This window comes from Neofelis nebulosa, chromosome X, assembly GCF_028018385.1.
Source record: "Neofelis nebulosa isolate mNeoNeb1 chromosome X, mNeoNeb1.pri, whole genome shotgun sequence".
NCBI lineage: Eukaryota > Metazoa > Chordata > Mammalia > Carnivora > Felidae > Neofelis > Neofelis nebulosa.
The window spans coordinates 60,387,387-60,405,234 of NC_080800.1; the positions used below are offsets into that span (position 1 = coordinate 60,387,387).

The following is a 17,848-nucleotide window of genomic DNA, read 5'->3' on the forward strand; positions in this document are numbered from 1 at the left end:
GGGCTCCTAACCTTCCCAGAAGTTTCCCAGAGGAAGCAATATCTCAACTGAGACCTGAAGAATGGCTGAGTGTGGGGAATAAATGTTCCTGGAAGAAAAAAGCATCAAAATAATAGGAAGAGAGATGGGAACAATGTAAATTTGAAGGTCTAAGAGAGAAAAGCAAGGACTACAGAAATAGAAACACTGTGAGGGTGGGAGTCTATTTGGGACATGCTGATTTTGAGATGTTTGGGGACCACCTAAGAGATGTCCAGGTGGCAGGTGACTATGAGGGTCTGATGTCCAAGAAAGAAGTTGTGGTGATTAGAGACCCAGGAATTGGGAACTACTGTGTTGTCCTTCTATTGAGAAAATAGCTTAAGACCACAGTGAGGAGGGCTTGCAAAAAGCCCAAGGAATTTGGACCTGATTCTACAAACAGTGCGTTTGACCAAGAGTTTTTTTTTTTTTTTTTTTTTAATTTTTTTTTTCAACGTTTTTTATTTATTTTTGGGACAGAGAGAAACAGAGCATGAACGGGGGAGGGGCAGAGAGAGAGGGAGACACAGAATCGGAAGCAGGCTCCAGGCTCCGAGCCGTCGGCCCAGAGCCCGACGCGGGGCTCGAACTCACGGACCGCGAGATCGTGACCCGAGCTGAAGTCGGACGCTCAACCGACTGCGCCACCCAGGCGCCCCAAGAGTTTTTTTTTTTAATGTTTATTTATTTTTGAAAGACAGAGAGAGATAGAGCATGAGTGGGGGAGGGGCAGGGAGAGAGGGAGACAGAATCCAAAGCAGGCTAAAGGCTCTGAGCTGTCAGCACAGAGTCCGACCCCAGGGCTTGAGCCAAAGAACTGTGAGGTCATGACCTGAGCCAAAGTCTGATGCTTAACTGACTGAGCCACCCAGGTGCCCTAAGAGGTTTTGGGTTTTTTTTTTTTAATGTTTATTTATTTTTGAGAAAGAGAGAGAGTGAGGAAAAGGCAGAGAGAGAGAGAGTGGGACAGAGGATCCAGAGCAGGCTCTGTGTTGACAGCATAGAGCCCAACGCACGGCTTAAACCCATGAACTGTGAGACCATGACCTGAGCCACAGTCAGACGCTTAACCCATTGATTCACCTAGGTGCCCCTGAACAAGAAGTTTTGAAGACAAAGGGACACAATTCAAACTGGGCTCTAGGAATTGGGTGTGTGGTAGAGAGATTTGGTGGGAACAGAGGAAGTCACCCATGGCACAAGTGGCCAAGAGGATGGAGAAGGAGGGCACATGTAAAGACGGTGAGGAGGTACACTCCACAGGACCAGGGCAGCCAGCTGAGTCTCACAGCATAGCCCACATAGTGTGCTGGAACCGGCTCATACCAGCTCACAAGAGCCAATTGTTAAATTTTTAGGAATTTTCTGAGCCACTTGTTAAAAACAGCCATTATTATTAGAAATGCAAAAATATATAAATATTAAAATTATATTTAAATGTTAATATACAAATTTACAATGAAGTAAATTATATTACATGCAAAGGTAATGGGAGTACCTAGGTGTCTTAGCCAGTTAAGCGTCTGACTCTTGATCTTGGCTCAGGTCATGATCTCACGATTTGTGGGTTCGAGCCCCGCATCGGGCTCTGCGCTGAGAGTGCAGAGCCTGCTTGGGACTCTGTTTCTCCCTTTCTCTGCCCCTTCCACGCTTGCATTCTCTCTCTTTCTCTCTCTCAATAAAATAAAGAAATAAACTAAAAAAATGCAAACGTAATGAATAACTACTAAACACTCATTACTTCCTAATTATTTTACACCTTACTATTTTTTCAATGTTTATTTATTTATTTATTTATTTAGAGAGCTCAGGGGAGGGGCAGAGAGAGAGAATCCCAAGCAGGCTCCCCACTGGCAGCACAGAGCCTGACAAGGGGGTCCATCTCACGAATTGTGAGATCATGACCTGAGCCAAAATCAGGAGTAGGGTGCTTAACCGACTGAACCACTCAGGCACCCCACATTTTACTATTATCTATATGTCCTTGAGGTCATTTATGCCTATCGTAGAGATGTGGTGGAAGTGTTATATAATGGTTACTATGCATCTCTTCCCAGGTCCCTGTGTGGTGACATAATGGTAGTTGCCTGAAATCAGCTACAGAAATTGGTAAACACTGCAATCAAGACTTGATTAACTGTCTTGTTAATTGTCTAGAGTTAAGAACAGAACAGAGAAATTTTTTTTTTTGTTTTTTTGTTTGTTTTTTTTTTGCTTTCTTATTTATTTATTTATTTTTTTAATTTTTAAAAAAATTTTTAATATATGAAATTTACTGTCAAATTGGTTTCCATACAACACTCAGTGCTCATCCCAAAAGGTGCCCTCCTCAATACCCATCACCCACCCTGCCCTCCCTCCCACCCCCATCAACCCTCAGTTTGTTCTCAGTTTTTAACAGTCTCTTATGCTTTGGCTCTCTCCCACTCTAACCTCTTTTTTTTTTTCTTCCCCTCCCCCATGGGTTTCTGTTAAGTTTCTCAGGATCCACGTAAGAGTGAAACCATATGGTATCTGTCTTTCTCCAGAACAGAGAAATTGTTAACATGCAGATTAAACTTAGAAGTATGTTGTGTCTTATACCCAATACATTGTGACTAGTACAAAAAATTAAGGAGATATTCTTTCTGTATTCGAAAACTATTATCTGATTCAGCAAAGAAGCTGCTCCTGTCATTGACACATGAGGGAGGTTCTTATGTATGACTTTGTTGTTTCACTTTTGTCTTATTTGTTATTGTACTTTTGTCTTATTTGTTAATGCAAACACAAATATCAACAACACTTTGGTCAGAACTACATTTCTTTGTTGACTGCAACCAGAACCATAGATTTTTTAAAAGTCTGGGGCGCCTGGGTGGCGCAGTCGGTTGAGCGTCCGACTTCAGCCAGGTCACGATCTCGCGGTCCGTGAGTTAGAGCCCCGCGTCAGGCTCTGGGCTGATGGCTCGGAGCCTGGAGCCTGTTTCCGATTCTGTGTCTCCCTCTCTCTCTGCCCCTGCCCCGTTCATGCTCTGTCTCTCTCTGTCCCCAAAAAAATAAATAAAAAAAAAAACGTTGAAAAAAAAATTAAAAAAAAAAATAGAAGTTTTATTTATTTAAGTAATCTCTACACCCAACATGGGACTTGAACTCACAACCCTGAGAGCAATAGTCACACACTCTTTGTCATGACTGAGCCAGCCAGGCACCCCCATAACCACAGATTGCTATGGATATGAGAATTTGGCAAAAGTCAATGACAGCATCCTGTGAGAACCAACTGGCTATAGCAATATATGGAAATCACAATAAAGAGTATTGCCTATTTCGTTATTATTTGTAAATTGTGTTATACATCCTTTATATCAGTAAAACTTATAATAAACCTATGTACATGTATAGGTACACTTTTTTTTAAAGTAGGCTCCACACCCAGCATGGAACCCAACACAGGGCCTGAACCCACAACCCTGAGATCAAGACCCTAGTTGAGATCAAGAGTCAGATGCTTAACTGAGACATCCAGGTGCCTGTAGGTACACATTTTTTTAGAGAGTTGGTTATTAAACAGTTACCAACACACCACTGATTACACGTGTTCACCATTGCTAGAAAAGCTAAGAAAAATACATGAGTATATCCCTAGGAAAGCCCTAGGGATAAACTGAAAAGCTGTTAGCTCTTGGAAAATTTCTTCTTTCTGTTGTTATTATTACTGTTATTACTAAATGATGTCTGTTGCCTCTTGGGAACATTCTTTGTTATTATTTATTGTTTAAAGAGTATGACATTTTCAAAAGCCAAAATGGTAGAGAAAAAATCAACCCAAAAACTCCAGCCTGAGCACATCAAACCTTTTAATTTTCATTCTCTTTGAACTTTAGGTCTTTGGGTTTGGGGACTTTTCTGAGCCCAACAATCTAGGCAGATAAGTGGATTCTCTTGATTTGGCATGGGAAAGTTCTATCTGAAAAGACAGCATCTCTCTTTAGTATCTAGTTTATACCCAAGGCAACATGGAAATTAACTGCTTTGGTGGAGCCCCCTGAGAGCCAGCCCCTGCCATCTCTTGGCACTAGGAACCTGAGGTCATGATGTCTGCAACTTACCTTCAAAGGGTTCAGAGTAATGTGTGTGTCTGTGTGTATGCCTACATATAGAAATAAAGCAAATATAACAAAATGTTAATTATTCAATCTAGCTGGTATCTATATGGACGATCATTGTACTACTCTTTTGGCTTTTCTATATATTCGAAAATGTTCATAATATAAACCACATACATAAAAATGGAGTCAGTGAGGGACACCTAGGTGGCTCAGTCAGTTAAGCATCCGACTTCAGCTCAGGTCATGATGTCACCATTCATGAGTTCAAGCCCTGTGTCGGGCTCTGTGCTGACAGCTCAGAGTCTGGAGCCTGCTTCAGATTCTGTGTCTCCCTCTCTCTGCCCTTACCCGGCTTGTGCTCACTGTCTCTCTCAAAAATAAGTAAACAACAAAAAAAATGGAGTCAATGAGAGATGCTAAGAGAGGAGAATTAACTTTCATGTTCTAGAAACAACAAGGGGCCAGTGTGGGCGAAACAGATTGAGCCAGCAGGAGAGTAGTAGGAGGTGAGGTGAGAGGCCAGATTGTGGGTGCTTCATAGGGCCTCGTAACTGTGGCTTTTAGTCTGAGTGAGATGGGAGCCATTCGGAGGAGTGACCTGACTTGACTCACACACTTTATTATTTTTTAAAATTATTATTACTATTTAAATTTATTTATTTATTTATTTATTTTTAATCTTTATTTATTTTTGAGAGAGAGAGAGAAAGAAACAGAGAAAGAGGGAGACACAGAATCCAAAGCAGGCCCCAGGCTTGGAGCTGTCAGCACAGAGCCCAACACGGGGCTCGAACTCATGAACCATGAGATCACAACCTGAGCTGAAGTTGGACGCTTAACCAACTGAGCCACCCAGGCACCCCAGTTATTATTACAATTTAAAGATTTTATTTTTTAATGTTTATTTATTTTGAGAGAGAGAGTGAGCATGAGCTGGGGAGGGACAGAGAGAAAGGGAGACAGAGAATCCCAAGCAGGCTCCATGCTGCCAGTGCAGAGCCTGATGCAGGGCTCAAACTCACAAACCATGAGATCATGACCAGAGCCGAAACCAAGAGTCAGACGCTTAACTGACTGAGCTATCCAGGTGCCCCTAAAGATTTTATTTTTAAGTAATTTCCACACCCAATGTGGGACTCAAACTCACAACCCCGAGACCAAGAGTCTACTGCTCCACTAAGACAGCCAGATGCCTCCTGACTTACACACTTTAAACAGAATCCCTCTGGCTGCTGGGTTGAGACTGTAGGGGGGATGGATGGAAGTGAGAGACCAGTCAGGGGCTAATGCTATAATCTGTAATGTACAGAAGAGCTGTTGGTGCCTCAGACCAGGGTGGTAGCAATGCAGGTGATAAGAAATGGTTCAGCATTGGGGCGCCTGGGTGGCTCAGTTGGTTAAGCATATGACTTCAGCTCAGGCCATGATCTTAAGGTTCATGAGCATGAGCCCTGCTTCAGATGAGTCCCACTTCCTCTATCGGTGTCTCTCTCTGCCCCTCGTTGGATTCTGTCCCTCTCTCTACCACTCACTCACTTGCACCCTCTTTCTCTCTCTCTCAAAAAAAAAAAAAACCAACAAAAAACAGAAAGAAAGAAATGGTCTAATATTATTTGAGGTGGGGGGAGAGGGCAGATACCATACTATTTATTTGTTCCTTTATACATTTATTATGAAAAATGTCAAACATACACATAAGTAGAACAACTAGTGTAATGAACTCCAATGTAACCATCACCCAGCTTCAACATTATTAACATATAGTCAATCTTGTTTTGTTGATCTTCCTCGTTCACTAGATTATTTTAAAGGAAATTACAGGGGCGCCTGGGTGGCGCAGTCGGTTAAGCGTCCGACTTCAGCCAGGTCACGATCTTGCGGTCCGTGAGTTCGGGCCCCGCGTCAGGCTCTGGGCTGATGGCTCGGAGCCTGGAGCCTGTTTCCGATTCTGTGTCTCGCTCTCTCTCTCTGCCCCTCCCCCGTTCATGCTCTGTCTCTCTCTGTCCCAAAAATAAATAAAAAACGTTGAAAGAAAATTTTTTATTAAAAAAAATAATAATAAAAAAAATAAAGGAAATTACAGGTTGCTTGTCATTTCTTCTGCAAACACTTCAGTGTGTACCTCTGAAAAACTTCACAATTATCTCACAAGAAATTAACAATACTTTCTAAATATCACCATATATGCAATCTGGATATATTTTGAAGGTAGAAGCAACTGGGTTTTCTCATAAAATTACATGTGGAGTGTGAGAAAAGTAGATGAATTAAGGACATGTCCAAAGTGTTTGGCTTGTGTAATTGGTAAGACAGTTTGCCATGACCTGAGATAGGGAAGACTGTGTATAGAACTGATTGGCGTGGGTCAGGGGGCAGTATGGAGGATATCATTCTTTCTGTAACATCTGGTTTAGCAGCAAGAACACAAGATTTGGATATTAACAAATCAAGATGGCTAGGGATGCCTGGATAGCTCAGTCGGGTAAACATTTGACTCTTGATTTTGGCTCAAGTCACGATCTCATGGTTTGTGAGATTGAGCCCCGTGTACGGCTCTGCAGTGATATCAAGGAGCCTGCTTGGGATTCTCTCTCTCTCTGTCCCTTGCCTGCTCTCTCTCTCTCTCTCTCTCAAAATAAGTAAATAAATTTAAAAAATCAAGAAGGCTCTTGTAAACTATAAATTCCTACATAAATCCTAGCTGTTTGTACTCTTCTTGTTCTCAAAACTGTGCTGTGCTGCTCTCTGGAGCATGAGGCCCAGCCCACTGAAGGCACAGGAAGTAAACCAAATCTAATAAAGTTTAGCTTGCTTCAGTCAGTTTCATCTCTATACCATTTGTCTGCCTCCCTGGCTGAGATGATCTCTAAGGTTCCCTCCAGCTATAAGATTTTATGAATCAAACTGGAAAGCTTCAAAAACACTAAGAAGACACAAGCCATTTTATTTGGAAAACTATAGCTCATTCTGAGGCTACAGGCTGCTTTGGCTAAGTACACTCATATGACTTGGTTGTTAGGATGGAAATATTCCCCACATTAGGGCTAGTTCTAATAAAAAAAATTCCTGTGATAGTTTAACAAATAAAAAAAAGAAAACACATTTAAAATATTCACTTCTGCACAGTGAAGGAAACAACCAGCAAAACTAAAAGGCAACCTATGGAATGGAAGATATTTACAAGTGACATATCTTTCCAGATGGCCAACAGACACCTGAAAAGATGCTCATCCTTGCTTACTGTCAGGGAAATGTAAATCAAAAACTGCAATGAGCTATCACCTCACACCTGTCAGAAAGCCTAAAATCAACAACACGAGAAACAGCAGGTATTGGCGAGGATATGGAGAAAAAGGAACACTCGTGCACTGTTGGTGGGAATGCAAACTGGTGCAGCCACTGTGGAAAACAGTGTGGAGGTTCCTCAAGAAGTTAAAAATAGAACTGCCAATGGGGCGGCTGGGTGGCTCAGTTGGTTAAGCGTCCAACTTCGGCTCAGGTCATGATCTCAGTTTGTGGGTTTGAGCCCCGTGTTGGGCTCTGTGCTGACAGCTCAGAACCTGGAGCCCACTTTGGATTCTGTGTCTCCCTTTCTGCTCCTCCCCTGCTCACGTTCTGTTTCTGTCTCTCCTTCAAAAATAAATAAACATACAAGAAAAATTAAAATAAAATAAAAATAGAACTGCCCTATGATCCAGCAATTGCACTACTAAGTATTTACCCAAAGGATACAAAAACACTGATTCAAAGGGATACATGCATTCCAGTGTTTACAGCAGGATTATTTACAATGGCCAAGATATGGAAGCAGCCCAAGTGTCTACCAATTGATGAATGGGTAAAGATGTGGCATATATATAAAAGGGAATATCAACTGGTCATAAAAAGAGTGACATCTTGCCATTTGAAATGACACGGATGGAGCCAGAGAGTATAATACTAAGCAAAATAAGAGAAAGACAAGTACCATGATTTCACTTACATGTGGAATTTAAGAAACAAAACAAATGAGCAAAGGGGGAAAACTAAGAGAGACAAACCAAGAAACAGACTCTTAACTATAGAGAACAAACTGAGGGTTACCAGAGGGGAGGTGGGTGGGGGGCTGGGTTCAATAGGTGATGGGGGTTAAGGACTGCATTTATGTGCTGTATGACATGAGCACCATGTGCTGTATGACATTGCTGAATCACTATATTGTACACCTGAAATCAATAAACTCTGTATGTTAACTGGAATTAAAAACTTAAATAAACTTATGTGAAGGAGCATTAAAAAACAGTGTTAAAAAAAATTCTGGTGGTGTGAGGAGACTGCAACCAAATACACTAATTCCCCAGTGTGCAAGATGGCTGCCCAATTAGCATCTGGGAAACCACTGCACGTGTGGAAAGAACCAACTGGGAGACCTCTCATTCCCCACATTTGCCTTGGTTCCTTAGCTAAAATCCAAATAATTTCCATCATCTGCTGAGCTGAGGCATACAGCAAACCTACAAAGAACAGCCACGGGTGCAGCAAGCAGGGTGGCAGCAAGAAAATCCACCAGTATTCAGGGACTCCTGCCCTCTGGCCTTTCACTGTCTCACCGGCCTGTTTCTCAAGGGGCACCTTAAGATTACTTCTGGCCTGGGGCACCTGAGTGGCTGTCGGTTAAGCATCGGCTTGGGCTCAGGTCATGATCTCATGGTTCGTGGGGTTCGAGCTCCACATCTGGCTCTGTGCTGTCAGCATGGAGCCTGCTTTGGATCCTCTGCCCCCCTCTCTCCACACCTCCCCTACTTGTGCATGCTTGCTTGGTCTCTCTCCCTCTCTCAAAAAAAAAATAAATAAAAAATAAAAAGATTACTTCTGGCCTGGCTTGACCTGGCTCATCAGAACTGCCTATCTGGACGACTTGATTTGCTTGGACCCCATTCTTGCAGAAATTCCTTCTCCTGCTTAAGCAGATATCTTGAGGCCCCATGTTGGACTGCTCTCAAGCCCCAGTCAGTGGCTTTTGTGTCTGCAACGTGAACAGTAGACAAGCTCTGTGGGGCCAAATTGGTGTGGTAGATTCCTGGGGCATCCCTCCTTTAACTGATTAATTCAGACCTTGCTTAGTTCAACAAGATCAGTTTTCTGCAGCTCCTGACTCCAAGCCCAGGACCCAGCCAGGGGTGGAGGCACTGCAAGCCACAGATCTTCAGTGAGCCTCCTTCTCTGTCAGACCACAGACCTGGGCACCAGGGAGGGCCATTACACATGCCCAGTAAAACATGCAGTGATCTTACACAGGCTCATGAGGTTTCAGATAAAGATGTCCAAATTGTTTTTTTCCCCCAAACCTGTCACAGTGGGATTTGGTAAGCTTGAATGATGTGACATGAGGTTAAAAGTGATACATTCGGCAGTTGTCTGTAGGGTAGTTGGTGGTTCTTAACACAAGGCAATTTTGCTCCGTAAGAGGGACTGTCTATATCTGAAGTCATTTTGTAATCGCAACCAGGTAGAAGGGGGAGGCAGGCTCCAACATGCTGTGGTCAGACACCAGGGATGCCATTCAACATCCCACAATACACAGGACAGCCACCTACAAGTTACCTGGTCCAGTAGTATTAAAATTGAGGAACCCGGCAAGAGGTAGAGATTTAATTTTTTAAAAAAATCTTTATTTTTGAGACAGAGTGTGAGCGGGGGAGGAGCAGAGAGGGAGACACAGAATCCGAAGCAAGCTCCAGGCTGTCAGCACAGAGCCCACAGATGTGGGGCTCAAACTCAGAGAGCATGAGATCATGACCCGAGCTGAAGTCAGCTCCTTAACCGCTACTCAGATGCCTCATGTTATGTTTTCTTCTGTAACTTATTTTTTGTAATTTACATCCAAGTTAGCATATGGTGCAACAATGATTTCAGGAGCAGATTCTTTAAGCCCCTTATCCATTTAGCCCACCGGCGCCCCCACACCCCCTCTTTTTAAGGGGAGAGTCAATAGGACAGATGAGTTCCTGGCCAACACTCGGTGTGTAGGGGTCGTCCCGCCTGCCTCTCTCCACTCCTGGGCTAGCTACTGCTCCTTCTTTGTCAAGTCTGGTATGTTCTCCCTCCCACCACTCTAGCCCAGCCTAAGGAAGGACACAGGAAGATCTACATCACAGAATGCCTAAGGCTGACTGAGTCAATCTGCTTTTTATAAGTAAAATAGGGAAGCTGTAAATTAAAACGAAACTCCACAACCAAACCACAACATACACCAAAGAGACAATTTATCGTGTTGTATCAATCTTTATGTATAAAGACTTCCAATCACATCACCTAGGGACCATTTTACCCACTGCTCTGTTTAGCTGCCAGTCTCTTGTCTCTCTCTTCAGCAATGGTGAGGCGGATGCCCTTTCCACGGGGAAGAGAAATCCATGGTTTATTGCCCTGGAGGAGAAAACAAGGAGAATCAGAAACCACCGCACACTAACTCCATCAGCAGCTTGGCATCCACTACCTTTGTCATCTCATTTAAAGAAAACAGAAACCTGAGAGCATTTAAGAACAGTCAGACACTTTTTAGATGCTGGTTTATCAGAAACACCCAGTGCTTGGGCTGCAGAGGCCACTTTATTAAACTCACTGCCCATACATGTAAACTATAATATCCTTCGTAACTAAGGACTTAGAAGTACTGAAGTAGTGACCAAGGCCGACTGCTTGTTTCCCCCCAAAAAACTCCACAGGCACAAACTGAAGAACATACTGGCCAGTTTTCAACCAAGGTGATCAGGTCCCCTGATGATTTTCTGACACTGAAAAAGCATAGGCTTGCCCCAGCCCTGCTGGGTGTAATCCCCATCCCAGAAGAGGATTTACACCAGGATCAGTAGAGCCAGCCAGGAGCCAGGTGCTACAGTCCCAGCAGTACCTGCATTTACTAGTTTTCCTGGACTAGGGAAGGGAGACCCAAACTTACCTTGCCAATAACAAAAATGTTGGAAAGCCGGGTGGCAAAGCTGTTGCCATTGGCATCTTTCACATGAACCACATCAAAAGAACCAGGGTGTCTCTCTCTGTTGGTGATCACACCAATTCTTCCCAGATTAGCACCTCCGGTCACCATACACAGATTACCTAGGTGGAAGAAACAATCTGCTTAGAGCCAGGCACCATGCAAACTCATAACCTGATGTGATGGATGACAAGAGATAGGCCTAAACAAAATCAGTCCTTTTTCCCATTTGAATTTACTTCTATTGTATGGATAGGTTACCCAAGCAGGGACTATCAGGGCTCTCCCAAGATTTGCCCCACCAAAACCACCTCGCCAGGTCCTCACCATGTCTTGCTACTGTTCCTCCAAGGCCCAATGCTCTGCGAGTTACTGACAGACTTTGAGGATGATGACAGCATTACTAAGGGCTGTATCACAATTAGGCTGGCTGCTGTTCAGTCATCTTCCTGCCTAGCCCTCAAGCCATTTCCATAGATAGGGGAGCTTTTTTGAGACCTCTACAGATCTGAGAATGTGCCTTACAACAGACTCCCTCTCAGCCATCCAGAATATTCTGAGCATTTGGGCCTCTGGAAGTAAACATACTATATACCTGGGTGTTGGAGAAGTTCTCCAGTTAAGGTTTTTTACACACTCCCTGCACATTTCTTAAAACTTTTGAGTTGCCCCCTTCCCAATCCCTTACTACATCAAAAGACCTTTCTCCTTGGTTGCTTATCAGAATCACCCAAGAAGGTTCAAAACAAAACCCTGTACCCAGGCCCGGTGCAAGTCATAATGCTTTATTAAGCTTCCATTATAGGGAGAGAAAAGCAAAGAACAGTGCTTATACCTGGGCTTAAAGAGAATGCCCAGATAACAGAGGCTGCTTACCAGTATCAAACTTGATGAAATCAGTAATCTTTCCAGTCTCCAAATCAATCTGAATGGTGTCATTCACCTTGATGAGGGGATCAGGATAGCGAATGGTGCGAGCATCATGGGTCACCAGATGAGGGATTCCTTTTGTTCCCACAAAGATCTTTCTCACTTTGCACAACTTATACTGGAAACACACACAGGAGTTAGCCACATTTAGTTTAGTTCACATGCGCCAAGCTCTAGAACCTATGAAACAGTAAACTCATAGTTGCTAACCCAACCCAGAACATGAAACAGTAACCTCTATTTTGCCCAGAAGGTATGAAACAGTATGAAACAGTAACCTTGTTCTGCGAATGTATTAAACAGTAACATATGAAACAGTAACTTCTAACTTCCTAGTTCACATGCGCTACATGAAACAGTAACTTCAAAACCACAAGTCACTGGGTTAAAAATGCAATTGACAGCTGAAGGCAACAGCCTTACATAGGAATGGCCATTTGCCAAACTGCAGAATGGTGATCTTGACTTCGTACCCACCATAAATTTTCCTTACTGTCCCTCTCTAGGGCAGCTTTCCTGTTATGTTTTCCTTGTACCACTCCAGGTTACAGTCCAAGGCACTGAAGGCCCCACAAGGGTGACTCCCTAGTGAGTGGACTGATCACCCTCCTTTCCCCAGGCTGCTTAAGCCGCATAGGCCCCCTGAATTCTTGCAACTCACCCTCATCAGCTCCCTAACAAGTGCCTCTTAATGCCTCCTTCCAAAACACAATTGTTTTGTCTCACAAACTGCAATTGTATTACCGGTTCACCTAATCAACAAATACTTCACATGAAGGGTTTCAACCTTGAATTTTCACTCCAGGGCCTCCTCAAAGTAAATCAAATCACCTTGATGCCACTGGACATGCCCTCCAGCCTGCTGATAACAAGACAGCTAAGCAAATTAGGGGCTGAATCACCCAATTGAATTAACCTTCATTTATAGACAATAATTTAAGCAGCCTTAAAATTTTGCATAAAACCACTACAAGAAACTGGATTAAATAATCAATGTCTGTAATCTTTTTTTGGATCTCAAACAAAGGCCAAGGATTATCAGTCTCCTCCATTAACACCTTTCCTCTCTGCAGGGTAAAGCTAGACCCACCAAATGGAGACATGACACAGGGCCAATCAGGTTGGACCAGTATTGGTTTTCTGGTCCCTTATACTTAAAGGACCCATACTTCAAGCACTAATAAATGTTCCTAGAAATCCCTTTCCTTGCCTCTAAAGCCAAAGTTAAACTGGAATTTATTTCTGCCACAAAAAAAGACAATCTGTTAAAAATGTTAACTTCAAACGGGGATCAGTAGGTACCCAGCAATGAACTGTGATACAGCTATTAGTAAGACTTTAACTAACATGATGTAAAATTGCACATACAATAGAATCCCACCAACCTGTTAACTGGCTATTTCCAGGTATATGACCGCAAGCAATCTTAATCCACCTACCTCACTGCAATGGACCAGACCATATACTTAATTCAGGCTCTAACTTCGTACTGAAGACCCAGCCTGCTTAGAACACTCACCTTGGCCTCCTCAGGTGTGATCCGATGAACAGCAAAGCGACCCTTGGTGTCATAGATCAGGCGGAAATTCTCCCCAGTCTTGTCAATGCTGATGACATCTGATATTGGAACAGTTTAAGGTTACTATACAGCCCTACTACCCCATGCTGAGTAACAACCACAACACTCTAAGAAAAAACTCCCCATATGCTTCCCATTTCAAATACTAACAAGAACTCCTAAGGTTAATGATGATGGCTAGCTAATCTTTTAAAACCCTGTCTTTAGAACATACAAATTTAAGGTTAACTACAATTTGGTTTTGAGAAAGGATTCCTGATTCTTTGCAGCCCCACACTATGTTAGTAAAAACTGAATGGGAAGGGCATGCTTTATTTCTGTGACTGATGAAAGCCCACCAATATTAAATACAACTGCCACTTTGGAGAGGAAGATCAAGCAAAAGGAGCCACCACCAAGTGCCCACCACTTAATCACTTACCCATAAAACCAGCAGGGTAGGTTATATCGGTTCGGACCTTGCCATCAATCTTAATAAAACGCTGCATACAGATCTTCTTTACTTCATCTCCTGTTAGGGCATACTTAAGTCTGTTCCTTAGGAAAATGATGAGAGGGAGACACTCTCTCAACTTATGGGGACCAGTAGATGGACGAGGGGCCTGTAAAATGATCCAAAAAAATGATCTTCAACTATTTTTGGGATTCACTCAAACTCACTTCTATGTCCTGAGACCATCAACTAGACACCAGACTATCCATCACCGCCCTCCCCGCCCCGCCCAGTGTGGGCAAACGAGAGGTGTCCCAAACTTGTGAAACTATTCCAGAACTTAAACCTTTATTGCATGTTTCCTCTTCACAGGACCAGGCCCATTAAGAACATTTGAATTAGGAGTCCATGTGAGTGTACTATGTCATTACGTGGAACAGAGGCGGCAGAGTTATTAAGGAGTCAGGCGGGGTGCAATTAAGGTAGCACAAGGTCTTCAAAAACGGGGAGACAAGAATACTCTTTCCGTAGTCCTGTCCCCAAATAACTCCTGGATATAGTAATCAGGAATGCCTGGTACATAAAGGAGTATAAAATAGGTCCTCTGGACATGTCAACTATATCTCCATAAGACTGGACAAAAGAATATATCTCCCTTAAGATACTTACAAACACACCGGTCAGCTTATCCAGCATCCAATGCTTTGGAGCTGCTACCCGCTTCAGATGTTTCTTGGGACCACGAGCCTGAAGGAGAATTTCAGGGTTTTAGATTTCAATGCTGTTAAAATGGTTACAGGTTTTTTCAAGAACAGCTATAACTTCTTGGAAGAATGGAGTCTAAGTTTCCCCCTTCAGAAAAATGTGGACAGTGTTAAGCATCGGGCCGTGCCAGAAGGCAGAGAAGTAAATGCATAGTTATCTAGCAAATACTATAGGCTCCATAAACTGCACCCACCCCTCTCACTGTATAGAGAACACTAATTACTATCTTTGAGAACTGTTCTATGTACTTTCATATTACTGCTTAGAAGTGTCTGCTGCTTGAGGCTGTTTCTTCTAAGAAACCTTTCTGGCGAAATGGTCAGGGGTTGGACCTTGTGGCACAGAGTCAACCAGCAACAGAAATGGGTAAGAACCCAATCTGTGCTTCTACTTGCTAATCAAATAGAAAAGTTTTTCCATCATAACCACCTGGTGTGTGTCTGATGCGAGATTAACCTGCCCTCTGCAGAACCACGTGCCAACAGCTGCTCCCTCGTACTCTAAGGCCAAAAGCGGAGAGCCGCTTTCACTTTAGAATGAGGAAGCTTCTCAACGCTGTGTACAGATGCTTACCCGGCCACACTACGCCAAGTCAAGCCATGCCAAAAAAAAAAAAAAGGACGAAGAAAACGCTTCTCCTCCTGGCGCCCACCCGCCCTGCCCAGAGCCCATCATCTCTGCCCGTCTTGTCCACCCGCGGCTCCGGCCTGAGAAAGCCGTTCTTCCCGAGGCCGTAGGATCCGTGATCGGGCGTTGGCCGGGCCAGAGACCGAGGCCTTCCCGCCAGTGGCACCGACTCCCCCCCCCCCCCCCCCCCACTTCCTCCGGAGCCGACGTTCGCCCTCGCCCTCGAGCTCGCCTGGGCCAACCCGCTGGCTGCAGCCCCTTCCCCTCCATCCGGCCACCCTCTGCGGGAACCCTGGAGCCCCACGTAGCCCAGACCCCGGGAGGATGGAAGCTGATGGGCCCAAGAGCTCGCGAGGAAACCACCTTACCATGGCTGAGCTAGGCACGAAAAGAGGACCGCCTCTTTCCGGTACGCGAGAAAAGAGGGTCGGAGGCTGCGCGCGCCGGAGCCTCAAAACGCTCCGCCCAGTTCCGTCCTTTCCGGGCGCCCGGGGAGTCTATCTTGCCACCTGCTGGTGGGAGGTCATAGGGCCGAAGCTCGAAGCTGGGGCAGTTTTCTCTTTTCGTGCCGCGGTCCCAACCAGTATTTGCTGAGCGCCTCTTCTGTCGCCTGATTCCATGTTAGCTGCTGGAAACACAAGATGCGCTCGACGTGTTCCCTGACTTCGAGCACGGCTACTTGAAGTCCCACATACACACAATTGTATAATCAGTAGAATATATTTTGATAGAGATTTAATATTCTTTTTTAAAATGTTTATTTATTTTTGAGAGAGAGGGAGAGAGAGGGGCGAGGGAGGGGGGGAACAGAGGATCCAAAGCCGGCTCTGAGCTGACAGCAGGGAGCCCCATGCAAGGCTGTTACTAAGTTAACTTTGTAACAACCAGGGCTGTTGTTACAAAGTTAACTTTGTAACAGCCCCATCCCATACTAAGTTAACTTAGTAACCGTGGGATCATGACCTGAGCAGAAGTTCAACTCTCAACCGACTGAGCCACCCAGGCATCCCTAATATTAATTCTTAAACATATTTTGTCTGTCCTCTTTCCCGAGTACCTTTGAGCCAGCCAAACTGCCCATACTGTAAATTGGGAAGAACCAACATTTTAATTTCCTCTTGCTTCTCACACATGGCCAAAGGGGTGGAGTGAAGGGGGCAGGAGGGTAGGATCCTTGCTTGAACCTTGGCGCCTTGCTCCTAACTTCCTGTACCACTCGTTTGGCACTTACAAAGTCTCAAGGGAAGAGAGGAGACATCGGAGACCATCTGGTTATCTAACTAAAACTTAGATTTTATCGTACTACTTTCCTACTTTGAAACTGCCCTTGGCCCTCCTGCCTGGTCTCTCAAGTTCCTCTGCCTGTTACCTGCCACCTACTGCGCCTGGACACCCATTGCTCCCTTCCCCCATCCTAAACCTCAAAGCTTAAGCCACTCCAAACAACATACTCCTCTCAGAAAGCTCCCTCTTTCAAGCCTCTTGCCTGTGGACCTGATGATTCCTCAGCTTGGAGCTGCCATGGAACAGCCCAATCCCCTTTCTAGGCATCTAATTCCACTCCTCAACCTTGGGGATATATACAGCTCAAGTCCCTCTGGCTGCATGAGCCTGCGAGCCCCCTCAGGCAGGGTCAATCCCACATTCTTCCACCCCAGAGCCCTTTGTTCAGACTCAATGGCAGCACTTAACACATTGGGTTGTAATGACTGGTTTCCCTGTCTGTCCTCCATTAGACTGAGCATCTCCATAATCTCCATAACAGAGATGGCCCTAGGGGCGCCTGGGTGGCTCTGTCAGTTAAGTGTCCTTTGGCTCAGGTCATGATCTCACGGTCTGTGAGTTCGAGCCCCGAGTCGGCTCTGTGCTGACTGCTTCAGAGCCTGGAGCCTGTTTCAGATTCTGTGTCTCCCTCTCTCTCTGAACCTCCCCCGTTCATGCTCTGTCTCTCTCTCTGTCTCAAAAATAAATAAACGTTAAAAAAAAATTTTTTTTAAAAAAACAGAGATGGCCCTAATCCATCTGGGCAAGCCCTTTGCCACTTGAGGGAGAGCTTGGCGCTGTGTCTAGCACTTGGTAAATACTTGTTGAATGAATAAATTGAGTCAACATACCACCCATTGTGCTGAGTCTTTTTTGTTGTGGTTGTTATTTATTTTGAGAGAGAGAGAGAGAGAGAGAGAGAGAGAAAGAGAGAATGCTTGAGCAGTGGAGGGGCAGAGAGGGAGAGAGAGAATCCCAAGCTGGCTCTGCACAGTCAGTGCGGAGTCCAATTTGGGGCTCAAACTCATGAACTGTGAGATCATGTCCTAAGCTGTAATCAAGAGTCAGACGCTTAACCGACTGAGCCACCCAGGCACCCCTTGCCAAGTCTTACTATACTATCCCTGAGAGTCTCCAGCCTGTGCCTGGACTCCTCCTGCCAT

The 17,848-nt window shown here is 44.4% G+C and overlaps 1 protein-coding gene across 1 annotated transcript; it reads right to left on the reverse strand.

Moving 5' to 3' along the window:
- Window positions 1-10,356: 10,356 nt before the first annotated feature.
- Window positions 10,357-15,815, reverse strand: RPS4X (ribosomal protein S4 X-linked). The gene is made up of 7 exons (XM_058713092.1): window positions 15,791-15,815; window positions 14,700-14,777; window positions 14,019-14,199; window positions 13,538-13,635; window positions 11,965-12,136; window positions 11,053-11,210; window positions 10,357-10,520 (listed from the first exon to the last, which is right to left on the reverse strand). The coding sequence occupies exons 1-7, from the start codon at window positions 15,791-15,793 to the stop codon at window positions 10,419-10,421; spliced, it is 792 nt and encodes a 263-aa protein (XP_058569075.1). The 5' UTR covers window positions 15,794-15,815; the 3' UTR covers window positions 10,357-10,418.
- Window positions 15,816-17,848: the final 2,033 nt, after the last annotated feature.